Source organism: Procambarus clarkii, chromosome 34, assembly GCF_040958095.1.
Source record: "Procambarus clarkii isolate CNS0578487 chromosome 34, FALCON_Pclarkii_2.0, whole genome shotgun sequence".
Taxonomy (NCBI): Eukaryota; Metazoa; Arthropoda; class Malacostraca; order Decapoda; family Cambaridae; genus Procambarus; species Procambarus clarkii.
Window position 1 is genome coordinate 37,202,154 of NC_091183.1, and position 27,193 is coordinate 37,229,346.

Consider the following 27,193-nt stretch of genomic DNA (forward strand, 5'->3'; position numbering starts at 1 on the left):
GTATGACTGCTGGAGTGTATTGCTTCATTCACTATAATGTTACCATTTTATGTCCCCCCCTCCCCATGCAAATGGGGTAATGATAATGTATGCTTGTAATATATAATATACAAATCAATAAATTAATATAGGTAGAGTAAATAATAGAATTTTCTGAGGCAATAAGTGTTAGAAATTTACATTTTTTTCTGCAGTAGAAAATAATTTTGTGCAATCTTATCAAACTGAAGTTTAATTGAAAGGCTTGAAAAACACAGCACTGAGAAGGGTTGAACAAGATTTTTTTTTATTTAGTAATAGGATTACTATATCAAGATTTTAGAAAAATCTTTTAGACACTAAAAACAACAAATGATTTCTCTCTTGTATGAAGTCTCATATGTTTTACAACACTTGATTTTTGTGAAAAGTTTTTCAGACACTCAGAGCACTGATAAGGCTTTTCTCCTGTATGAACTCTCATATGTTTTATTAGAGATGACTTCTCTGTAAAAGCTTTGACACACACTGAACACTTATGTGGTTTCTCTCCTGAATGAAGTTTCATGTGTTTTGCCAAGTCATATTTTTGTGAAAAGTCTTTTAAACACTCTGAACATTGAAATGGCTTCTCCCCTGTGTGTAATCTCATGTGTTTATCTAGATATTCTCTAACTGAAAAGTTCTTTGGACACTCAGAACACTGAAATGGTTTCTCTTCTGAATGAACTCTCATATGTTTTGCAAGGCCTGCTTTAAGTGAAAAATCTTTTTGGCATATAGTACAATGATACGGTTTCTCTCCAGTGTGAACTCTCATATGATGTACTAGAGTTGAGTTATGTGAAAAGCCTCTTAAACATTCAGGACACCAATATGGTTTTTCTCCAGTATGAACTCTCATATGTACAACTAAATGTGAATTTTGTGCAAAGTCTTTTAAACATATTGAACAGTGATACGGTTTCTCTTCTGTATGAACTTTCGAATGTTGTACTAAATGTGAGTATTGTGAAAAGTTTTTGAAACACACTGAACATTTGAATGGTTTCTCTCCAGTATGAATTCGTGTATGTTGTACTAGCACAGACTTCCGGGAAAAGTGCTTTAAGCACACTGAACACTGATATGGTTTTTCACCTGTATGAAGCCTCATATGTTTTACTAAATATGCTTTATCTTTAAAGTCTTTTTGACATTCTGTACACTGATAGGGTTTCTCTTCTGTATGAAGCCTCAAATGTTTCACTAGATATGACTTTTCAGAAAAGTTTTTAGGACACAGTGAACACTGATGGGGTTTCTCTCCTGTATGAACTCTCATATGATGCACTAGACCTGCTTTATTTTTAAACTCTTTTTGACACTGAGAACAATGATATGGTTTCTCTCCTGTATGAGTCCTTGTATGTTGTACTAATGTTGATCTATGTGAAAACTCCTTTAGACACTGAGAACAATTATATGGTTTCTCTCCTGAATGAATTCTCTGATGTACAATTAGAGCTGATTTGTTTGAAAAGCCTCTTAGACACTCGGAACACTGAAATGGTTTCTCACCTGTATGAACTCTTGTATGTTGCACTAATGCAGATTTTTGTGCAAAGCTTCTTTGACACCGTGCACATTGATATGGCCTCTCACCTGTATGTACTCGTGTATGTTTTATTAGTGTTGACCTTTCTGAAAAGTTTTTCAGGCACACTGAACAGTGATATGGTTTCTCTCCAGTATGGCATCTTCTATGTTTGACTAAATCAGATTTTTGTGAAAAAAATTTGGGGCACACACAACACTGATATGGTTTCTCATTTTTATGATAACTCATAGTTGTACCGATTTTATTTCTCTGACAGGCGTTTTTAAAATTTGGAAGACAGATTCTCTATGTGGTGTTTCCCACTTTACTAAATGTAAATTTGTATTTAAACACTTTTTTCACATTAAATGAATTTTCTTAGAATCATTGGTATGTTTTCTCTCTTATATGAAATATTTTGGATAAGTAATTTATAAACTGAATAAACACTTACTTTCTATGCTATATGAACTTTTTTATATGTACACTAGATTAGATTAAAAAAAAAGCACTTTTACTCTTTTCAATACTAATTTAGATTCTTTTACAACACAACTTTTGTGTGTTACTCAAGCATATTTTTGTCTCTTTAGGCACTGAACGCCAAAATAGTTCCACTTCATTATAAGTTTAGCCGTCTTATCACATACAATTTTTGTTAATTTAGTTTAGACACTGAGAACACGAGTATGATTTCACATGAATTTTCTAATTTGTTTATAATACTTTTTCATAAACAAATTGACATTCATAACTTGTTACTCCTGAGCAGTTGAGTGCCGGAAGTGAACAAGGCTGAGTGGCAGTAGTTTGTTAAACACATTGCAATAATACATAAAATGCTGCAATATTTTATGGCTAGAAAACATTCATAAAAGTAGCTTATTTTATTTCATTTGGTTGATCAAGAATTCTGAAGAAATCAAATAAAAGAACAAATTTTAAGATGCATTTATTTAGTATTGCTATTGAATTATGCCAGGTGAATACTTGACTGCAGTAACTCAATATGATTTCTCTGTAAGGATGTGTATAAAGATCATGACCAATTGGGTATGTGATAGAGAATATTATTTTGCACCCTTTAGTATTTCTGAAAAGTGGTCACATAACTGGTTTTCAAATAAGTTAATATATTTTGTTTATATCATGGTGGATTTTAGTGCTTAATACTGAACACAGAAAGTTAATGCATATGAAGTTCTAAAGATCAATGAAAAGGCTACAACTTTAATGAGTGATAATACTGTGCAACCAATATGTTAAAGATTGGGATAAACTTACATCCATAGGCATATGTAGTAGCCAGGTACTTTAGGTGTGTTGTAAAGTGCAGAATGTTGACATTGTAGTCTAGAGTATTTCTAACACTGTTATGTGCTGTATGATACACACATTGCTGGCACTGTATGTATCCAGTATATCTGTCTCTTCATGAACATTCTGCACTGGATGTTGCACACAAGTGTACCTCTTGCAAAAGGATGAGCTGCAAAGGGAAAAAATATGAAGATTAACGAGGCATGACTTCAACTAATATGAAGCCACTTTGAATTCTCATTATTTGCTGCAAGGATATTCACATTGACACATACAAACAGGTATGAATGAGTAGGTGTATAAGTAATGTCTGGTTAGGAATTCTAAACTGTAATTTGATGCTGAACAAATGGGCAGAAAATGAGAGAAAATGCTTGGTGAGGCAAGGAAGTGGCAGGAGATAATGACTTGAAAATTAAGTGAAAATTCAGATGCAAACTGAACAAGAAAGATAAGACAGAAAGAATATGATAAGAGCAAAAAATATATGAAAAGATTAGTTAAACAGCAAATAAACTGTACATGAGGAGCTTGGACAAATATTTTATCAAAATTTTAAAGAAAACAAAAAGCTGTAAGTTATACAATGCAATGTAAGTTACACTGGTGGAAAAGTCAAGAAAATATTAAGGATATGCATGGGAAAATGAAAACTGCTCAAGGGAAAATAAAAAGTAGGTGGAGAGAGCACTTTGAAAATCAGGAAGGTGGATTTGATATCAGAAACTAAAGGCTGAGAAGGTGGACACCCATGACGAGTGTGTAAAGAAGTAAGGATTGAGTTTCGGCAATGCACAGGATATGCACAAGGTTGGGTGAAAGCCGTTTGTAAGGCACAAATATATTTGTATATAACGTACTGTATATGACAATTCATGAGGAGCACTGTACACCTGATTGTATGACATAGGATGGTACTGTGGATGACTGCTGGAATGTGATAGGGCTTATTTATCCATAATGCTGTAAATAGTAGTGAAAAGCTGGCATAGTTAACTGCCACACATCTTGCTTAGTTAAAATAGGCAAAATTAATTACCTTGTGGTGTAACAAGAGGGTAAAAGCATATCCTTGGTAAACACAGAGGGAATATGTCCACCTAACTCCACCTAACCTACAGCCCTGTAGGAGTAAATATCACAAAGTAGATCATATTACATGAATACTGTACTGAAATTAATAAAAAAAAAATTGTACGGTATATTGTCTTATAACATTTTTGCGGAGTTAGTACTCACAAGATAGGGAAATATTTTTATTGGTTTATTTTGTCTTTCTTTTCTATGACTTTATGCCGATGCAATCCAGTCCCCACACAAGCCTATGCACGCACACCTTCATCCTTTCAGCTAGGATCTAGGTGATTGGAGGTTTAACCTGGATCCAATTTGTAGTGGATCACCCGATCTGTAATAGAAAATGGTCCTTGTAAAGCCACTAGTATACATAGTGTTTTGGGCAGGCATACAGTTAATGACTGGTGCCTAGTCAACCCTCCCCAGCCAGGCTACAAACCCAGGCCAAATCGTTCATGAAGCACCAGATGAGTGTCTTACCACTGAGCCATGGGGACTGCTCCCCCGTGAAAGTTATGTGAGGATGGTGTGGGTTTGGCTATCATTTGTAACAAAGTATTGAAGGCTAGTTTATCCCAAGTACTACTAGAATCAAATATGCAATCCTTTTAGGAGAAGGAGGCACTTGCCAAAAGTCACAATGACAACAAGTCAGGATCTGTGATCACATTTTGGAGGTTGGCAAGTCACTAATCACCTGAGTTGGCCTTGGATTCATAAATCTGATGTGCATGGGTTTGGGGCCATACCAATTAACATGAAACACAACATAGAACAGACAGGCAATGGGGATAAAATGATGGCCAAAGGAAATACAGATAAAATCTTTTCAGTATCATTTATTGATTAATTTAGTGCACTACTGCACTAAATTAATATACTCTTGGAGCTACTGGGCCACTCTCTGCACACATCACATCACTTGTTTGCACGAGTCTGTTTCAGCAGACCACTCCTGACTATACCATGATCAGACATCAGTCAGTCAGTCAGGGGTAAACAATCTGGGGATAGATATGAAATAATTAAGGGCACTTATGTTTGTTTCATTCTATTACACATTGCACTTGTATGGTGGAATTGCTGCATACCAAAATGACATTTCATGGTATTTAGACATGAGCACCCAAATGGAAAATAGTGGCTGGTAACACTACATCAGTGAAGCTATCACAAAGTTACAAATCATTATGGTTAAGTACACCACAACAATTATTCTATCAGAAGGCAAAACTTTTGGTGTAAATAGGCACTTTATGAGAAGATGTGGAAAAGATGCAGGATTACTTCTTTCTGGTGCTTAGAACATTTCCTTCATTACATAGGCCTACTAGGGAAAGGGTTGAGAAGAGATCGTATTTAGTAGCAAGGTGAACACTGCTGCCACAAGAGTTGGGTCACTGTTCCATAGGCAATTACTTAGTCATTCAGAAGTGTAATGGCAGAAAAATGTCAAAGTTCTACAAGTGGAAAAGCTCTTCATCTGGGACAAGTTTGGAATAATGTCAGAAATTAGAAGGGAAGAAAGGAGGTTTGAAATTGGCACTCAGCCAGTACTCCAGCTGTTGAGTAAGAGAAAGAATGAGTGTAGAATGAATACCAGGAGGCAGTACACGTTTTCTTATACAGGGTATATACAAGTTGATCACATGATGTTGACCATGCAGTTATGGTGTAGAGCCAAAGCATCTCATCGTCATCCCCATGACAATCTGGAAACCAACAAATTCTGCCTGAGACGAGGAAAGTAATGGGTCATGAACAATACAAGTGCTATAGGGTACTGCAGTCAGTGTAGGTCTACACATAGTGACCTGAAGAACTGGTCCAGATTCATTACTTGGGAGCCATTACAAAATACCATACATAATAACCCTGACCCAAGCTTAAGAGATAAGAAGAGCCAAACCCTCTTAATCTTATGGAGCTTAGTAAGAATATCTGCTTAAATTAATCTAAATGGTGTGCATAATTAGTGGTAGTGAAATTCAAATCTTTACATAGTTATGTCTAGCATATATATATTTTTTTGTGGTAGATATTCATTGCATGACAGACTAAAATTTTGATTTCAATCAGTAAAATTTTCCATTGAGGATGGATAAAAAGATAGGAATGGTATTTCCTTTAATATTGCTCAAAATGATTGCTAATGATTTTCCAAAATGGATATAACCTTGGAAAAAAAAAAAAAGAGTTGTTGTGGAAACGTCATTGAGCATAGTTATTATAAAATCCTGTGGTTGGTTTTAATTTAGAGTTTTTGTTTACCTGGGCTCATGATGCCATCTTTGAAAGTAAGGTTTTAAAGGGTGGTGTGTTCGAGCGAAATCTCTGCAGAGTCAAATTCTGCTGGCATATAGCAGGATAAAATTATGGCTTTGCTCAGTAAAATTATCCTGTAGAGCATGGGAGAAAAAAAAACAGGTATCAATGATTCTTTTTTGTTTTTAATATTGCTTGAAATATTTTTATCAATTCTTCTAAATGGGCCAAATATTTGGAGTAGGTGGTGTTGTAAGAGCCATTGAGCATAATTTAAGCAAAATCATATGGTTCATTTTGAGTTTGACACAAATCATTTGGTGTAGGAATATTACAAAATATTTGGCAATTTTTCTAAATAGCAAAAAAGTATTGCCAAGACAAAAGTATTGTCTTGGAAAAACTAATAGGGGTCTGGATTTTAAAGGCGACGTCTCATACTAGTCTACTTCATTATTCTCAGACAGCTTAAGATTGAAACTATAAATATTGAAGGCTATACAAAATAAATCAGGTCTTCCCTTCCCTTCTCAAATATATAAAATGAAGAATATTATAATACAAAAACTATGGTATTTACCAAGATAAAATGGGCTTCTGCATTCAAGATCTTGTATTATTGTTCTGGGTGAAGTATATGATTTTTGTTGTGGATTTTGGTGAACTTGAGTCTTGATGAAGTACGAACAGATACTGAAGTATCAATTTTGAATCGACGTGATTCAAAATTAAATCGCCTCACGAAAGTGACATACTGTCCTGTTTTCTGTTCTTGGTCCTCTGGCTTTGGCTATTAGGTCAGGAGAGGAAACTTTCAATTACTGTACTGGTTTTCAAGTCAACAATCGACTTGATAATGGTCCAGGACGGACCGAAATGTTGTCATCTCCTCATCTTTTGGTGTGTGGGTTAGTCTCCATATCTTCAGCCACATTATTGTGACTCATTGTCTGCATTGAGTTGTGTTAAAAAATATATTCATGCCTTTGTCAAGGTATATTAAGAAGCTAGAGGGCCTACCCTGAGCCACTCTACAAGTGGTTCTTCTGTAGTCCCCAATCCTGTTCTTTCTTGAGAGAAGGTCACTTAAGTTGTTTCAGAGTTTGGTAGTTATCTAATTACCAAACATTCTCAGAGATAATAGTAATAATGAATATTTTATATTCTTGTTGGACAGTTTATTTAAATAGTATATGGTTTGATTTTTATTTTGACAAATGCTTTTTTGTCCCATTGAGAAGGCAAGTCATCGTGAACCAGAACATGTTCTTGGTGGGCAGACTGTCACAGAAGCCTAACATGTTTGTCTGGATCTTAGGGGTGCCAGAGACAATGTTACTCTGTCCATGTTTGTAAGTCAAGGCAGAGCTGGTTACATATTACATTATAGTAAAACTATTAAATTCTGTATATATGTAAACAAATCATTGTTTAATATGATTTGTGCTGCCTATTGATGCCTCTTTATATATAGTCTGAGTAGAGGGACAGGGTGTTGCTTTTTCATACCTATTAATTACCTTTTGATGATTTTGAGTTTTTGTACTCCCACAGCCTGAAAGCCCCACTTAGCTGTCACAGCCAGGCTGATATGGTAACCCTAGCAGAAACTTGTTGAGACTAGTCTCATATACACAATCCAATCAGGTTACCATACTTGAAAATTACCCTTTCTATAGCAGTTCTAGTTGCACAGTCCTAGCAGGAGACAGGAGGAGGAGGGGGGGGAGAGGTCCTTCATCCACACCTGTCCCACATACTCAGCCCTAGCAGGAAGGATGAGGGGGAAGGGGGTACTTCCTCCTCACACCAGTCCCGTATAAACAGCCCAAGCAGGAGATACGAGTGCTTCTCCCCACACCAGTCGCTATATACTGTACACAAGACACAGCCACGGTAAACAAAAAATCAATGTTCAATATGGCACGAGTTGCGCCAGCATATTTAGCCATTTTCTGGTGCTAATAGCAACTATTCCCTATTTACATATAATGTTCGTTAATTACTGCTTACCTCTTGTGTTATTTTTTCGAGGATAATGTGATAATTATCATTTCTGGGCACAGCTGGACACAGCCGCTGTTGTTGTTGTTGACAACCTGGAGCACCAGTGTTGCCACCTTTCTTATGTGCCACTTACTGCTACTTTACATCAAACTTCGCTAGTTTAAACCATATTATACTCAATATTTTACACTACAATATATATGATAATTAGGTTATATGGACAATATTACAGCTGAGTACATGAACTAGATTTAACATATAATATTCAAGCTCGTTCTCAGGTTTAGACACTCCCTATAGTCCTTGCCCGTAAATCAACAATACTTTCCCCTAACCCAGCTCCTGCCTGACTTGGCGCCCTCTTTTGATAATTACACAACCCAGCTCTATCTCAGCTGTAGACACACACTACCCCACCTCATTCTCAGCTGGGAACATCTCCATCTCTCAAAGCCCATTATGTGCCTCTGTAACCCTTTCCACTAACGCCCACAAGAAGGGTATGGGGTGCATAATAAATGAGCTAAACTAAACTAACTCTCAAAACCAAGTAGCAATAAATTCAAATTCTTTGCTCCAGTCATGGGTAAATGTAGTTTTCTTTTCAGCATTTCTTTAGGGGACTTAAATTTCTTTAGGGAGAAGTATAGACGCTTGACGTAGAGCTTACATAGCGTCCGGCAGGACTTTCAATTTCTTTCTTTATTATGCACCCCATACGCATCCCGTGGGCGGTGGTGTAAAGGATTACAGAGGCACATAATGGCAGGACTGGCACTGTTGTAACGCACATGTCAAATGATATAAGATTGTTTCGGACACGAAACGATTCGACGAAGCTCGTTTTCTGTTTTAAACCGTGTCTATTGCTATGCTAGGATGTATTAGTTTAGATTAAGCTGTATTTCGTTCGGGTGGGTTAGGTTAATCTAGGAGAGTTGGGCTAGGTTAGGTTAGGTGGGTTTCAAAATCCGTTAGCGAATTGTTTTGTGTACTATGGAGGACTTGTATCCATTATGATGGACCTAGATTCACGAAGCTCCATGTATTTCTTCTGGCCCCTGGGATCCAAGCACACAAGAGCTAGCTTATTGGATCAGTTTATTTTTAATTCCTACTCCACACTCACAGTGTTACCATACTTGATCAGCATACTCCACACCCACAGTGTTACCATACTTGATCAGCATACTCCACACCCACAGTGTTACCATACTTGATCAGCATACTCCACACCCACAGTGTTACCATACTTGATCAGCATACTCCACACCCACAGTGTTACCATACTTGATCAGCATACTCCACACCCACAGTGTTACCATACTTGATCAGCATACTCCACACTCACAGTGTTACCATACTTGATCAGCATACTCCACACCCACAGTGTTACCATACTTGATCAGCATACTCCACACCCACAGTGTTACCATACTTGATCAGCATACTCCACACCCACAGTGTTACCATACTTGATCAGCATACTCCACACCCACAGTGTTACCATACTTGATCAGCATACTCCACACCCACAGTGTTACCATACTTGATCAGCATACTCCACACTCACAGTGTTACCATACTTGATCAGCATACTCCACACCCACAGTGTTACCATACTTGATCAGCATACTCCACACCCACAGTGTTACCACACTTGATCAGCATACTCCACACCCACAGTGTTACCATACTTGATCAGCATACTCCACACCAACAGTGTTACCATACTTGATCAGCATACTCCACACCCACAGTGTTACCATACTTGATCAGCATACTCCACACCCACAGTGTTACCATACTTGATCAGCATACTCCACACCCACAGTGTTACCATACTTGATCAGCATACTCCACACCTACAGTGTTACCATACTTGATCAGCATACTCCACACCCACACTGTTACCATACTTGATCAGCATACTCCACACCCACACTGTTACCATACTTGATCAGCATACTCCACACCCAGTGTTACCATACTTGATCAGCATACTCCACACCCACAGTGTTATCACAATGAGTGGCTATAAATAGAAGCTACAGCACAACAGGAAGTGCAGCAGCTGGCAGTAAATGGAAAGCATGGCCATATCATGGATCATATTGATAGCCTCGTGATTACTCGGAACTTAATTGATATAAATCCAGTACGAATACATAATGGATTTATGAATAATATATATATATATATATATATATATATATATATATATATATATATATATATACATATATATAATATATATACTGTATATATATAATATATATTTTGCAACATTGTAGCTCTGCTACTACTATCACTACTGCTTGTACATATGCAATGTGTTCAACATATATTATAAGCTTAATTAAAATATTAATACTAATAATAAATCTGTTGTTGGGGGAGAGAAAGTGTGTACCGAGGCATATCAAGGTGGCCCCCTGGGTCAACTACTACTGACCTTCGCCTGGATGCAACCCCACACTTTCCTAACTCCTGGGTACTTATTTTAATGCAAGGTGAATCGAGGCATCTGGTAAAAGGAAACATGCCCAACCGTTTCTGTTCTGCCTGGGGATTGCACCTTTGTCTCCTGGTTGTGAGCCAAGTATGTAGACCTACCTTACCTTGAGGTTACCTTGAGGTGCTTCCGGGGCTTAGCGTCCCCGCGGCCCGGTCGTCGACCAGGCCTCCTGGTTGCCGGACTGATCAACCAGGCTGTTGGACGCGGCTGCTCGCAGCCTGACGTACGAGTCACAGCCTGGTTGATCAGGTATCCTTTGGAGGTGCCACTGCGCTTTGGAAATTAATGCATATATTATCAGTAATACCAATGATTTATTTATTTATTTATGCATATACAAGAATGTACATTGTGAATGTGAGGATACATAATATGGTAATTACAGTCTTGTAAAGCCACTAGTACGCGCAGCGTTTCGGGCAGGTCCTTAATCTAAGAAAATTTTAAGGAGGTAAATACTTGCAAAATTTATAGACAAAAAAATGATAACAGTTACATGGAATGAAAAAAAGAAGGTGAGAGAAAATTGTAGGTACAGTATATTAAAGCACATAGGTAGCTAAGATTGATTGCAATGACAGCTTGAATGGTAGTTGACAAAAATTGGTAGGCACAATACAGCAGAAACAATATAAGATTGATTGCAATGACAGCTTGAATGGTAGTTGACAAAAATTATTGACAAAACAAACAAATTGTTGACAAAGTTGACAAAAAGTGATAAAACACTACTATTACTACCATCAGTAATATTCTGACATACTTGTAAGTGCAAGCACTCACCAGCCGGTCGAGTCCCTCGTTCATCATCCATAAAGACTAAGAACATAACCAATTTGAAATAATAAATTTTGGTTCCAGGTTACAATTGCTAAACAACTAATGGCCATTGTCTTAATTATGAGTCATGAGGGGTTCACCTGCATGACCATCTTGCAACCTGCACACTCAGCTGTCAGTATCAATCAGTCAATGATTGATGAGCTCACAGTTTTTAAATCTATGATATCAATATTATGATAATTTATATTTTGTATATATAACATAGATTGATTAGAATTTTGATACAGTGGTATGATGTTCATAGGTAGACATTGTATATTCCATAAAGCCAATAATACACATAGCATTTTGAGCATAACATAATTTGGTCATTTATTAGTTTAATGATGTAACAACTTAATAATAAACAAAGAGTAAGTTAATATACTGTACTTGAATTTTTTAATAAATTTAGTAAGTGATTTAAGAGTTTTAAGTGATATTTAGAAGCTGTATTTTTACCAACAGTACAGATACTGTAAATGTACACAATGATAACAAAACACAGGGTGACATGTTGGACATGAAAACCTAAGTCAAATTAGTTATATAAAGTTAATTAACTAACTTCCTAGTTTTTGTTTTAAACTGGTCGAGTAAGGTACAGTTTTTAATCTCATTCGGCTGGATATCTGCCCGAATGTGTGTTAGTGACTTTGAAAATTGAAAGACCACCACTGTTATGTACTCTCACAACCTAATGTACATTCTTGCATATAAATAAATAATTCTACTATTGAATTATTATGAATAATAAATAATTCATTCTACTTTGCTCTGATGAAGGCGAATTAGCTGAAAACGCATTAAGCATTCTCTATTTTTTCACATGTGGTTTTTCTGCATACTTGGATCAGTGTTTTTGTGATCATTGTTGTAAATAAATAAATAAATAAGTAAAATAAATCAGAGGATATCAGCGCGTGTGGACTAATAAGTTTTTTATGATGTTGCAGCAGAGAGGAAATGTGCTTGAAAACATTATAGTTATTTGAACTGTTTATATTTAAATATTCATGTACAGTACTGTATTTGAATTGTACAGTATTTCTGAATACACCTCCTTAGTGCGTATTTATTAAATTATCAAAAGTTTCCATTGACGGTTCAGTATAAAGTACAGTACTGTACTGTATAGACCAAAAGATAATTTTCTGACACAGGAGAATAAAATTCACATATTTTTTTGCAAATGTGTAATGGTACTTTGTAATATGCAATAAAGTACATACGTATAACTGTTTATAAAGAAGTGCATTTCTTCTTCATTGGAATAATTAGCCAAATTAATATATGTAACAGGCTATTTGATGTGTACAAAAATGTAATAATAATTTAAATTATTATTGTATACAAATCATAGCAGTCACAAAATAAGAGATTAATGACAATTACTTGAGCTTTAAACTGATCCCAAGGGCACAGAGAGACAGGAGGAATGCAGCCCAGGTGACACAGAGAGAGATAATCAAGAGCAAGGTGCCTGGAGTGTGTGGGACTAGGTGTGTGGGACTGGGTGTGTAGGTGTGTGTGCTCCCGAGGGTTGTGGTGGGAGGGCTCAGCGACTCTAACTTTCGTCCAGTGATATTGCAGCTGTAGCCACCGTAGAAATTCCCTTCGGTTATCACCCTGAAGGCATGGAACTTGCCACAGGACTCTGTGGTGTTGATAGTTTTGCTAAAGTTGAGGGATGTCACTATCAGCTGGTATACATGGAAATTGTCTTTTCTACTGTAAATCATAGTCACCTCAAGCCATGTATTATTTGCCAGGTTCACTTCTAAAGTATTCACCGTGAAAATGTAATTCCCCCGAAATATTGTTTTGTTTGGACAACCTATTATTTTCATTGAGGTTTTGATGTATTCAAATGTGAGAGAAACATGCAAATTGAAGGAGGTTATTTGACCATGGAGTAGGATAGGTAGCTCTCTGCTATTCCCAGAAGAGCACTTCACTGCCAGTGCCATTTCATTACTCCTACACTCTCCTGCAACACTCTTGCAATCTTCAGCATCCTTAGTCTTCTGTTGTTGTATGTCTTCCAAAATCAATAAAAAGCCTTTCCAAGTTTTGTAATCAATATAGATGTTGTTCGTGGTGGTGATGGCAACTGCCTCTTCTCTAGAGCAGTGGAAGAGGCCAGCCAAGCTGCTTTGGTTTCCAGTCGTGTCCCCTTTGGCCAAGGACACACCCAAGCACCATTTGGGAGGTGCTGGTCTCAGGAACACAGTGGAGAAATATGCCACAGTTGAGCAGATGTGTGGTAGAGAGTTTACACACACATGGTTGTCTCCTCGCTGCAAACACGACACTAACACACTATACCCACCAAGAATAGCCACTGCAATCTCCTTTACTCTCATTTGAGTGATCAGTTTAAGGCTGGCTGGGTGTTGATGGGTACCAGGCCACATAGTGATGTGGCTAGGAGGCTACTACCATTGGTGGTGGTTGGAGGCAGGTCAAATGCTGCAGGTGGAAGGCAAGCTATGTAGTGTAAATGTGTAGCAGACCGGATAGTGTAGCCCATTTAGATAGGCTAATTTTTGTATGAATTGTAAGTAGATGACATAGGTGTGAGAGGTAGGTTGGATGACTTGCCGGTGTGCACACGTTTGCTCAGCAGACAAGACTAGCACAGAGATACCATCCCGGAATGTGGAAGGAAGGAGGAAGCGGGAGCAAATATAAATATTCGAGCTTGTCAGTATTACCAAGAACTAGATAACATCATATCACGTAGTACTGCTGCGACGTACTCTCACAAGCATGCATAAAGGTTTACCATGCATTATTTATTCTCAGGAATCAAGATGTCTTCCTTCTTGCCCAAACTAATGTTCATGCATTATTCTTATCTCGTTTAATACAGTTCTCTTTCTTCTGCATTACTGAATGTTAAGCATCAATCTTTGCCCATCAGTAATTTTTTGCAGTGAAGCCATTATCCCTAGAATTGAAGCAAGCATTTGAGTTGTGTCAAATCATGTTTTCTGAGGAAGCACCTTGTGGCTCCCTGAAGCCTATCTCGCTAAGATAGCTCCCAACTACTAGGTCACATCAGCTATGGAGTTTGATTTGGCCTATTGGGGACCCTCTTATAGATCTTGGTTTAATTGGAAGAGGATTTCTCCAAATGTCATATTTGTTCAAGGTTGATTAAAAGAATAAAAATTAATTGTAGAATGTACTATATAGTACTTAATAAAATTTACACATTTCAAACCTACAAGGTTCATTCTCAAGTTAGGAGACAGATTCGACCCATGCCCCTTACCTTTACTCCTCACGTAACTGTCTGTACCTGACCTCCCTGCGGTATACATCTGATGTTGACTCCTGTCTCCTCTCATCTTATGGGCTAATCATGCCCGTGCCACCTCTTGGGTGGCTTAATCTTCATCAATCAAATCTGTCTCCTCACTTGTGAATGAACCTTGTAGGTTTGAAACATGTAAATTTTAATAAGTACTGTATAAGACATTCTACAGTTAATTTATTTTTTTTAGTCAACCTTGAACAAATATAACATTTGAAGAAATCCTCTTCCAATTAAACCAAGATGCAAGAGCACTAGTCAGAGGGATAGAAGCCCTAAACAAAATAATAATGAACACAGAATATGCAGTCATATATAGTGTATATAAATACTATGTCACAGAATAATCAAAACTTCTTAGATATGTTTTAAGATAATTGATATCAAAGTTTGGGGACAAGTAACTGGGTTGGGTTTATCATTATTATCAACGTTGCCTAACTCATGGTTACCTATTTACTACTAGATGAACAGAATGAGGTGTAAGTAGATATTTCAAAATGTCTTGTCCTACCCGGGAGTCGATTCCAGAATCTTTTGGTCGAGTCGACTGTGCCGACTTCTGCACTACCCATCAAAACCTCACACCCCTAGCTATTCAGAAGCAATTCAATCTTCCATGTCAACGTCCCTTGGTTGGTCTTTTCCTATCAAGCTTTATAATGCCAGAGAAAATGTGTTTATCAGTTGTCTCACAAACCAGGCTTCCAAGGTGAACAAGCCACTTGAAACTGGAAGGACAAGAATCATATATTCTCTTCCAGTTGGATTTATTGAATTTTTTAATCCTCCAAACCTTTTCTAGAGGCACAGGAATAACCAGTGTGTTCCCTCGTGCAGTTTTCCTTCCATTTTCTCTCTGTTTTGAGCCCAGTTTTTTCTTTTTTGCTTGATTGGCATCTTTTTCTGACATAAGAATAATATCTGAATTGCAAGTCTTCAAACTCTCTTGCAAACTGCCTAATTTGCCTGTCCAATCTACAGTATGGTGAGAGAAGGATGTTTCCACGAGTTTTTCAGCCACCTGTACACAGAACCAAGTATAAGATATTAGTTTATCACTTGTCTAAATAGTAACTCATTACATGCATAAAAAGGAATAAAATGTAAAGTTTATCATAAAACAGATTTTTAAATAATGGTCTCCGTAATGCATGCAAGACGTAACAAATTTAATGGTGAAGACAAATTCCTACCTTAACCATATTATGAATGTTGTGCTTATCAGCTCTGTGCTGCGCTAGAAACTGCTCAATGATTTTCAGAAATGGATCATGTGTTGGCTTGAATATGGTGGGCTGACTAAACTTCTTCTCAAGTGAGTCACCTTGCCATTCAAGAATTTTTTGTACAAACGGAACTATTTTTTCTGGAAAAAATACATCCTCTTACAAATCGACAAAATAATTATAATTTAAAATATTGTTTTAAAATGTATATACAGTATGTACATGTGAATTACAGTATCTTCAATTATTTTTTCATCTGTTGTAGATACTGAAAAATATGTAGAACAAAATTACATGAAGTTTACATACTTTCTTCTCTCAAAGTTTTTGGATATCTCCAAATTCCTTCACTCCAGAAAAATCTTTCAAATTGTGAGGAATCCATTGTCACCAACTCTTCAAACTTCTGGGAATTTTCTGCCGACACAGGATCTATTTGGTTACAGAACCACACCACTTTACACATGTACCTGGTAAATAAAGTGAATTTTAAACCCCAGTTTTTTATTATACCTAGACTGTGATTATCACCACCCGTGGTTTTGTATATCTCGAGCATGAATTCAAGGAAATGTCAAGATATTATGTATGTATCTCTTCCTTGTTATTTTGAGATGATTTCGGGGCTTTTTAGTATCCCCACGGCCCGGTCCTCAACCAGGCCTACACCCCCAGAAAGCAGCCCTTGACAGCTGACTAACACATAAGTAACATTTGCTACTATTATACAAGGCTGTGTGCTTACACAAGACTAATTATTTTTTGTTTACACAGCTGTATTGTATGTTAAAATATTAATACACTATTATGCATGGAAAAAACATATGTAAAAAAAATACAAATGCCATTGAACAATTTCAATAATAACTATAATTTGACTAAAACTGACATTTTAATTTCAAATCAATGTAAAGCATTCAAGATAAAAAAAATACATCCTTACAAAGATAGGAAAATAACAAGTAATTAGTTAACGTTAATCAAAGAAACGTAAAGATGGCAAAACCAAGTAACTTGCAAATGTTGCTAAATTCACCCAGCACAACTAAAATGAGCAATAAATAGGTAAATATAATGTCAAAACAAAAATTACCTCTCCCATTCATCCCATGAAAAGAGTGGTGGTATTTTAGCACGGGGCTGAATCTCCTCATTAATCTTGACAGCCAGACGAGAAAGTTGTACTTCTGTGTGGTCATTCACACCATAACACGCTTTAAGCACTATAATAATGGATGCCATGGCCAGAGACTCGATAGCCGGAAATTTAAAACCTTGTTTATTATGGTAAACAGTCTTCTCCAGTCCTTTAACTTTTTGTGCCAAGAGTCCTACCGACTCTGTAAAGAATGTAACATATCTTATCAAAAGCAGTATCAAGTTATTTTAATGGAAAATTTATTTATAGAATAAGATTAAATAAAAAATTTAAGTTTTGACCATGTGAGGACAGGAAACCCCAGGCCTGTATGTCTTGAGTTATGAAGTGAATGGTGTAAGGAGTACAGGGTATACAATGCTAAAAGTGTGAGGGTGCTATAATGCATACAGGACGTACTGTATATACAAGGAGTGAGTGCAGTTGGTGTAATGAACACAGGCTGGTGCTGTGAACATAGACTGGTGTAATATTTAAGTAGGGATTCACTGTGATGTTACCTAACAGATGAACATTTTCTTTCAATTCATGCTACAGTTTTTTTATATTATTAAATGTACTAGTGACTTCACTCAGAAATACAAGTTAGTTTAAGTAGCCAAGGGCCTTACTCTATTAGAAACATAAGTTGGGACAGCATCTACCACTCTCTCAAAACCTTATTCATGACACTGTGTGCATGTGTGTACACAAAGTAAATGTTCATACCTGGTAAACGTAGAATCTTGACTAGCCTCATTATCACATCGTTGACAGATGGTAGAGGTACACTTTGTATGTTGAGAAACAGAACTAAATTTCCAATAATAGATTGTAGCTCTTCTGCAGTTGGGAGAGTCTGGGTCTCTCTTAGCATAAACAAATCACGAGAAAATAATTTCATATCTGGCTTTAACAGGTACTGAGCCGACATGTATGGAATGTGGCCCTCTCGACACCACCTGCAGACAGGCAAGCAGAAAATAGCATGGGTAATATCATTTGTCAAGTTCACAACCATCACATACTTCATATTTTAAAGATGCAATGAACAAAACATTAAATTATGAAAAGGTACTAATAGTTAACATTTTCTCAGTGTACCAGCATGTTGCAAGGTTGTGGCAACCCCCTGCCCTGTGAAAAAGGTGTGTGGGAAAATTTTGCTTGTGGGACCCTCTTCCTAAATTCCTTCCACAAAGTATATACAGTACAGCTTTAGATTTAGGTTCATGTCTACCCGAAATGTAAAGAATGTAGGATGCGAAGGAAAAAAATAATAATAAAATGAGGACAAAAATACTGGAATTTTTGAGAAGGGATATTTGTTGACCTAAGTTCATACAAGGCAAAATAAGAACATGAAAAAGAAGAGTGGAAGAAGGTGAGCATTGCAAGAGCAGGAGTGAAAGAATGTGATGCAGGTAATTAATGACATGACATGGTGTAAAGAAATATTCACATGCTTGGATTAATATTGAAGCTAGATGGGATTTTCTTTCATATTGTTTGGTAAAGTCGTGGTGCTACCTTTAAAAAATATGGTTTAATGACTGAGGAATGAGGAAGACCAGAAATGAAGGTGAAAACTCTGTACAGTTAGGTTTTCCAAGTATATATCCATCACAGTGGGTGAAACAGTATGAAGATATCATCTATAATGCTAAAAATACATTTTTGTATTCCCCCTTAAACGTGTGGTACAATAGAGAAAGAAGTTTGTGTCAAAGGAAAGACAATAGGTACAGTTAAGACTACATAAATTCTATCGTTGGTATTCATTATGAGTTTGACACGGTTTTAGTTCACCAATCAAAGCCACCTTTGGAAAATGGAGGGCAAATATTTTCCTACATACTGAACTGTATTTATTTTTGTTTATGTAGCTGCAATACATATTTTTTTATATCTGTACAGTATTAAAATAATAATAAAACAAACAAATGCTTGTAAAAACCTGTTAACCCTATGTTGGAGATGAATGTATTGGAATTTACGATGAAATTGAAGGAGCAATCCCTAAAATTCTTTTCAAATGAGAGTATACAGTACTGTATTTAAAAGTTCAAAATTCACACTATTGAAAAGTTTTATAAGTTGATATAATATCCATGTCTGAAATTAAGGTATAACTAAACTCCATTACTAACCGAATAATGTCCAGCAAAAGGATTTCTTCTTTAGCTATCAATACTGCAAGGTACAGTAAACCAAGAAGTTTCCGAAAGGATATATGAAGTGCTTGTTTGGTTCTGAACCAACGTTGTTGAGAAGCAGTTATCTTCTGTGCTTTCCTTCGAGCTCTTTTCATCTGTGCTATCCTTTGAGCTTTTTTCACTTGTGAATCTAGGTCTGATTTCTGAGAAGAGCTTGCATTAAATGATGACTTTTTGCTATGACAATCAAAAGGCACTTCCTGTTTAGCTTCTTCAAATATACTTCCATTTATTTCCTCGCCTTCATTTTCGCTCTCGTACATTCTTGTTCGCTGCAGTATCCAATTACGGACAAACTTATTTCGACACACTTCAACTCTGAAATCAAAATTAAAAAATACAAAGGATAAACATTTTCAGTCATAAAAATGAAAAATTAACTGTCTGCCAAATTTTGAAACAAAATAATGAGTATAAAGATGCTGGGTTTATTACACAATGTATTTATGGAAGCCTCATTCTCTACAAATGTTTTCGCAGAGGGTCCCGGTAGTACAGTCGGGTTTGTTCTTGACGCACAATCGAGAATTCCGGGCGGGACAGAAATAGTTGGGCAAATTTTCTTTCACCTAATGCCTCTGGTCATCTAGCAGTGAGAGGTACTCAAGAGTTAGTCAGCTTGTTGTGGGGTTGCATCCTTCTCGAAACGCTGCACGTACTAGTGGCTTTACAAGATTATAAATACCATGCTATGTTATCCTTACAAACCCAAATGTACCTTCTTGTATATAAATAAATAAATAACTGTGATAGCCACTTAAGTACTGTATAGTGTTTGCTTCAGATTAAATTAAAGTTGGAAACAGTTCTCTTAGCAGACTTCTGCGCTGTCATACAAGACATTCAATCAAGTCAACAAATCACTTCAACATAAAGTACTGGAGATTAAGTCAGTTATTAATGTCTGAAATAACTACTGGATTTGTTTATGTTGCAGCAGGATCAGTAGGAAGTGCTTGAAAATAAGAAAAAAAAGTATAAACTACAGAAAGATGTATCAATAAAAAACGAGTGCATTAGAAAGGATAATGAATCAATGATCATAATGCCGAAGATGTTGCTTTGCGAGGAAGATAAAAAATATAAGAATTAAATAACAAAATTTACTGCATACCCCAAAAGTATGCAACACAATATGTAACTATTACCAGCTAAAGAGTTCTTTATAATAAAACAACATAAATAAAATAAAAATAAATGTAAGAAATAACAAACACCTCTTGATTGTTACAGCAATGATACCCCCATTTTGTGAGCTAATATGCTATTTACATTATACTTCCATGAAATATAGTCTTTGTGACCACTGAAAGTTAATGCCAAAATATCAAACAGTAATGAATATACTAGTGTGTTATTGCTAATAACTGTTTAGCGACAAGCTGAAGTAGCTCTTTCAAAAGCAATCTTTTATTTTAAAGTTCCAAATGATTAAAAGTTTGAATATTTTTTAAATGATTAAAAAGAGTGAAACAAAAACATATTGGACTAAGCATGCCACCAGAACTTCCAGTTAATATACAGTATAACTATACTGTATATTACAGTATCATGTAACGACATTCAGAAACATAATGACAAGAATAAATAATTTGATACAAACTGACCTAGATTCTTGAGGCTCATCTTCGTCTGTTTGTGAATAATCAAAATCATGTCGGTTGTATGTATCACCGCCGCCAGTAATGAATGACTGCCAGTCCTCTGACATTGCCTGCAATGAGGTCATTGACTAACAAAACCTACAGCACATTTCCAGTATTTAAAACTTTTATTACAACTAAGTTTCTCATTCACAATTGAATGATCAGTAAACTCAAATTTCCATCCTAAAAACAAATGTATGATGTTTTTGTTGCAAACAAAGGAAAAAGTAACTACTGTATTATTTAAACAGAGATTACTACTAGGAATTAAGAAGAAGAAAGTGTGTGCCAATTTTGATACAGTACTTACATTGGACACGTCAGACGGATGATCCATGTTTCCAGAATATACAGATTCCTCATCGTTAAAGGATGGAGCGGCAGAGTTCGAGATAAACGAGGTTGACTCCCACTCCGACAGTGATTTACTTAGCTCTTGGGATAATGAGCAACTCATCATTGAAGAATTTTTACTGGACTTAAATTCCTTAAGATATTTTTGACGTTCTGTCTGGTAATCGTAGAAGTAAAAATAAAATTATTGTATATATTATCACAACATAGTTAAAACTTATTTGTAGTCATATGTGATATTAAGTACAGCCTTTCCCTAATTAATGACAGGTGTGTGTACCTAGAAAATTTGCCATTAAGTGAAAATTACATACTCTACTGTATATCCAATAAAATTTTCCTCTATACTTGCTATGTAATTGCAGATGCATTTCCTGAAAAAATCATCATACTCCTGATAAATGATAATTTCATGTAAACTAAATGGTATTTTTATTAGACTTTGCATTGTTGTAGTCCTTATCATTTGCCAGCCAATTGTAACTTGTTCAAATAGGATTTAATCAGTTCATTACACTGTACTAGTATTATAAGGTAAACTCAAGATCCTGAGGATGTTGAGGAGGTTGAAAAATAAAAAAATAAGTACAAAGTGCTGACAACTTACTGTTTCCTATGCACTGAAGAAGAGCATGGCAAGTAGCAGAATTAATATAGATGGAATGCCACAACTGCATCGCAATTTGAAGAGAAGATAAACAAGATGTGGTTCAAAATGAGATGGTATCCCAATCTCACAGGGTAAAGTAGCTCATCTTTGAACCAGTTACTGAACATCAGCAAAAAAAACTAAAGCCTTTATTGAATAAAACCACCAAAAATTATATGATCTCTCAATATATGCTAAAAATAAAGTGGTGAATGAAATTAAAGGCGCGTTACAAGGGAGCTCTCTGTACTTGATAGCTCCATCGCACTTAAGGCTCTGGTGCCACCAACACTTCAAACTTTACGAAAAACCAGATCAGAATGTACTTGCCTAGTTGTGCTTGTGGGGGTTGAGCTTTGGCTCATTGGTCCTGCTTCTCACTCAACTGGTGTACAGGTTCCTGAGCCTATTGGGCTCAATCATATCTACACTTGAAACTGTATAAGGCATCTGCCTCCACCACATCATGCCCTAATGCATTCCATTTGTTAACTACCTTGCAGATAATGTGGTTTAGTCATTGAGGCTAGAGGAACAGGGTTATCAGAGGAAGAAAGGAATATGACTAAAGATTGAGAAAACTGCCCAGAAAATCCCAGGCAAAGAAAACAAATAGTGGCTTTTAACAAGAAACGAAAGTTAGAAACAAGGATAACAGTAGTTGGCAGTGTGCTAAGAACCTCTCACTCTCACCCGCCTAGCTGTCACCACATGACAGCTAATCAAATTGTCCACTAACCCCATGGGACAGAAAGAATCAGCAGCTGTTCAGAGCTGACTAGAAATGAGTATTTCATTAGATTCAATGTTTTATTTGTGGGATGGCCACAGTAGCATTTCAGCGAGTGCTCGCAATGGTTCATTGAGAGAAAGCGTGGTAGGTGCTACTTACCTTTTTCTTTAAATTGTCTAATTCTGATACTTCTTTCTTCTTCTTCTTCTTTTTCCTTCTGTCACTGAAGACTGACATTGAGGAAGAACATACACTCTCTTTCCCAAAATTGATCAGCTGGACATCTCTAGAATTCAAGACAGTAATTAGTAATTAGTCTGTGTGTGCAGGGAGTACCTGTATTAGCCAACACTGAAACAGACACGAGGCAGCTGCAGCAGTGCCTCCAGGAAGGCTCATGGTTATTGAATGGGGTCCAGGACCCCTAAAGAGGGTTACCTGTAGGAAACTTGAGTTATATGCAACCTAATCCTGTCAAAGTATTTTCCCAATTACTATCCAGGCAAAGTTAATACCTATGTCCCATGAACAGCTGAGCATGCTATCAGCACTTGATACTATAGGTATGCCTGATAATTTGTAATAAACAGCATAGGCCAATATTGCACATGAAAATCAGACAAAACTAAGGCTATAGGTTAGTTAAATACCAGTATACTAGTGGCAGAAAATGTCAATTTGGTAAATTAAATTTTGTAACATTCATACCTTGGGCTTTGGATCAGGGAAACTTTTGGCTGAGCATCTTTATTACTTCCACTACTTCGTCTCTTATTAGAAGATGCTGGCTTCAAGAAGGCAATTTCAAGATTATGAAGGTACATCACCCAAAGCTTATATATAACCTGTTTGAAGTGTTGTGAAGCTCCAAGACCACATAATGCTTGAGTCCATTCATACAGAACAACATTATATGCTTCATATGTTGTCCAGTTATTTAACTCTTTGTCTGAAAAAGAGAGAAATTTAACATGTCACACAAGACGTAAGAGACTACAGTTATGTGCACAGACATACTAAAATATGCCAAACGTTCAGAAAACAACTAATTGAATGCTAAATAAAACTGCAAGGCTTAAGTGACTAACTACTGCAAGCACACCACTAGAGATTTTAACCATGAGCCCAAAACACGAAAACTACATGCAACAGATCCACAAATAATAGAATACCTACAATATCCTAAACTTTAAGAAAAAAAAACTGATTTGTATTTATTTTTCTTTGAAGAAGAATTAGTTGATGGTCCAGTTAATATACAGCAGAGTAGATTACCTTCTTGTATAGCAACTTCTGCCTCGTCATCCTCATCAAACCGCTTGGAGGCAAAGCGTGACCGATCAACTTCAGAGATGAGTTCTTGGCTCTCAAGCTCAATATAGCCCTTTTGCTCTACTCCACACTGGTCACATATTTTCAGACCAGCTTCTATACTAAATGAAGTTGAACCACACTGCCGACACTTCTTACTCATTATGGACCACCTGCTTGGATGAGAAAGAGATTGAGTAAATTATAAAGAAAATACAAACAAGAATACAGTAAGTGCTCGCATAGCAGCATGATGTAAAGATCCTTAATGAATGTTAAGTTACTGTTTTGCCTATGCAATACACTTTATTTACTTTACACTTCCAGCATTAGTCAAGTTCATGTATTTACTGTACTGCATAATCCAACAAAGCAGCACACACTCGATGAACTGCAAAATAAGATATTTTCGCTTGTTTCTATATCTGCCACCACCATGCTGATACTAATGAGTTTGACACAAGTTGTGCATTTATATTAAAAACATTTTTGGCATGTTCCTATTCTTTATATGCAGTATATATATATATTTACCTAAATTCACACAACACACCATGTTTTTATTGAATGGGAAACTGGAGCATGACACATTCTTGCTACCAGCCCATCGCCTGAAAGACTTGCTACCAGTTACTGTACATCTATAAAGCCACAAAGCTCAATATGTGTTTGGGCGGGTGTGTAATAATGTTTTATTTGAATACAAATTTACTTTTTTATAAAATCTAGAGAAAGATATTATTTTGTTTATTACTCCTATTGTGCCTTACCAGGTTTTATTTAGTGTTCAAGAGAATAAAAGAGGAATGATGAAAGAAGTTTGAGACTTTGAGGTTTGTCAGAAGCTACTAAGGAAGCTTTAACATATGCTTTGCTTTGTGTTACTTGTAGACTGTCTTGTGGTAATTACAGTATATAGACATAGGGCAGCCAAGATGGGAATTTGGCCATACAGTTGCCAGATGTTAAACAATTACCTGTACTAGTATGTGGTTGTTTAGTGGAAATGTGGTAAAAATCATGTTTAATGTCTTCTAGTCATCTGCTCATCATCAGGGATGAATTTGGAATCCACAGGCTTCCTGGCCCCCCCCCCCTAAGACAAAATGAATCATTAAATGCTATATCCTCATCCACATTACACACACAAAGGGTTTCAAGCAGATGCTTAATCCTAATTTTTTCCTGGAAAATGACCCACCAAATTGTTTAACAACCAGGTACCCATTCACTGCTGGATAAACACAGGCTACAGTTAAGGATTGGCGCCCAGTCAATCCTCCCCGGCCAGGATACGAGGGGCCGTCTAATTACCCAAAGCTACCCAAACTTACTCAAAGCTACACGAAGCTTCCTAGCATTACGTTAGTAATGAATAAATTATGATATATTTATTCATTATAATGTTGGTGCTGAATGTAGAATATGAAAAACATATTTTACTCTGAAAAAGTATCATTTTATAACAGAATTAGATGAAAATAAGAAGCTGGACACGTCAAAGCAAGTCGACGGTCCAAGCGACAATGTTTGCTGGCATATGAGCTTCCTGTACCTACCTAACCTAACCAACCTACCAGAACATAACCTAACCTAAATAAATCTAACCTATCCAAACCTAACTTAATATAACCTCTAGGCAACAATATATCTTGAATAATTTGGTCATCTTGGATAAGTCGCTCCAAAACATTGTCGCCTGGATCGTCGGCTTCCTATGCCCTCTCATGCCACTTAGTCTCGCCTAATTTTGTCATAAATTTATTTTCTGACCAGGGGGAGAAAGATACTGGCAGTATGGGGCGTTAAAGTTTATTGAGGATTAAATTCTGCAGAACATGTAAATATATAAAGTTCAAATATAAAGTAAGTAATTATATAAAGTCTATATTAAGTCTAGTCCTCGGACTTGGAATTGTTACTGTTAATTCTTACTTTATATATTTACTTTATATATTTTGATATAAACGTTATATATTTACTTTATATATTTACATGTTCAATATTAAGTTTAATATAATATCAACTTTGTTATAAGTCTATAATATAAACCGTGTTTAATATAGACTTTATATAATTACTTACTTTATATTTGAACTTTATATATTTACATGTTCTGCAGAATTTAATCCTCAATAAACTTTAACGCCCCATACTGCCAGTATCTTTCTCCCCCTGGTCAGAAAATGGTCACTGCTTCACAAGCGGGGATTTTTCTGGCGGGGGAGAAAGAAACAATTGCGTTGCGCGGGCAGTTTGGGGCCGTATAAATACGGGCGCACAATGGGGCTCTGCCTCACTCCGCCCGCCCTCGCCGCTGCCCTCGCAACGGTCCAAGCGACAATGTTTGCTGGCATATGAGCTTCCTGTACCTACCTAACCTAACCAACCTACCAGAACATAACCTAACCTAAATAAATCTAACCTATCCAAACCTAACTTAATATAACCTCTAGGCAACAATATATCTTGAATAATTTGGTCATCTTGGATAAGTCGCTCCAAAACATTGTCGCCTGGATCGTCGGCTTCCTATGGCCTCTCATGCCACTTAGTCTCGCCTAATTTTGTCATAAATTTATATTATTTCAGAGTAAAAATATGTTTTTTCTTGTTTTACATTCAACACCAACATTATAGTGAGTAAATATATCATATTTTTTCATTACATGCGTAATGCTAGGAAGCTTTGGATATCTTTTGAGTAAATTTGTGTAGCTTTGGGTAATTAGATGAACCGGGATACGAACCCAGGCCAAAACGCTGAGCGAGTGTCTTACCACTACGTAACGGGCACGTTAGCACGAACCTCTACCGACCGCTGTCGCGTCCTTATTACAAGAGCAATATACCCGCCGTTCTAACCAGCAGCGTCTTCTTCTTTATAGTACGTTAAGTTAGCGTGAAGATGTTCGCCTGCCGCGGCGTGTGCAGCCAGCGGTGATCTCTTCCTCTCAGACCACAACAACAACAACACCGCCTCCAGCCTCACACACTAACCGACCAACGTTGATATAATTGTAATATT

General features: G+C 36.5%; 2 protein-coding genes across 6 annotated transcripts; both read right to left on the reverse strand.

Moving 5' to 3' along the window:
* Nucleotides 1–260: 260 nt before the first annotated feature.
* On the reverse strand, nt 261–8,368 carry LOC123762052 (zinc finger protein 271). Its single transcript, XM_045748273.2, has 3 exons — nt 8,234–8,368; nt 4,118–4,286; nt 261–3,047 (listed from the first exon to the last, which is right to left on the reverse strand). The coding sequence occupies exon 3, from the start codon at nt 1,805–1,807 to the stop codon at nt 332–334; it is 1,476 nt and encodes a 491-aa protein (XP_045604229.1). The 5' UTR covers nt 1,808–3,047; nt 4,118–4,286; nt 8,234–8,368; the 3' UTR covers nt 261–331.
* A 6,965-nt stretch (nt 8,369–15,333) lies between these two features.
* Nucleotides 15,334–27,134, reverse strand: TAF1B (TATA box-binding protein-associated factor RNA polymerase I subunit B). 5 transcript variants are annotated; one of them, XM_045748276.2, is made up of 12 exons: nt 26,975–27,134; nt 24,130–24,338; nt 23,563–23,803; nt 23,014–23,140; nt 21,429–21,629; nt 21,080–21,186; nt 19,407–19,790; nt 17,986–18,218; nt 17,212–17,458; nt 16,428–16,588; nt 16,086–16,258; nt 15,334–15,913 (listed from the first exon to the last, which is right to left on the reverse strand). In XM_045748276.2, exons 2-12 carry the CDS (start codon nt 24,326–24,328, stop codon nt 15,512–15,514), a joined length of 2,475 nt encoding a protein of 824 aa, XP_045604232.1. In that variant the 5' UTR covers nt 24,329–24,338; nt 26,975–27,134; the 3' UTR covers nt 15,334–15,511. The 5 variants fall into 5 exon arrangements, with proteins under 5 accessions (XP_045604232.1, XP_045604236.1, XP_045604235.1 ...); XM_045748280.2 differs by having other exon boundaries at nt 24,130–24,341; nt 26,975–27,115; XM_045748279.2 differs by having other exon boundaries at nt 24,130–24,341; nt 26,946–27,113.
* Between the last annotated feature and the right edge of the window lie 59 nt (nt 27,135–27,193).

Excerpts from the sequence above, each read along its gene's own strand:
- LOC123762052 (XM_045748273.2), bottom strand. The coding sequence starts at position 1,807 with ATGAGTTATCATAAAAATGAGAAACCATATCAGTGTTGTGTGTGCCCC.
- TAF1B (XM_045748276.2), bottom strand. The coding sequence starts at position 24,328 with ATGAGTAAGAAGTGTCGGCAGTGTGGTTCAACTTCATTTAGTATAGAA. Across the intron at positions 21,187-21,428 it reads ATCCGTCTGACGTGTCCAAT|GCAATGTCAGAGGACTGGCA; the intron begins GTAAGTACTGTA and ends ACCTCATTGCAG. Across the intron at positions 19,791-21,079 it reads GATGAGCCTCAAGAATCTAG|AGTTGAAGTGTGTCGAAATA; the intron begins GTCAGTTTGTAT and ends TTTTGATTTCAG.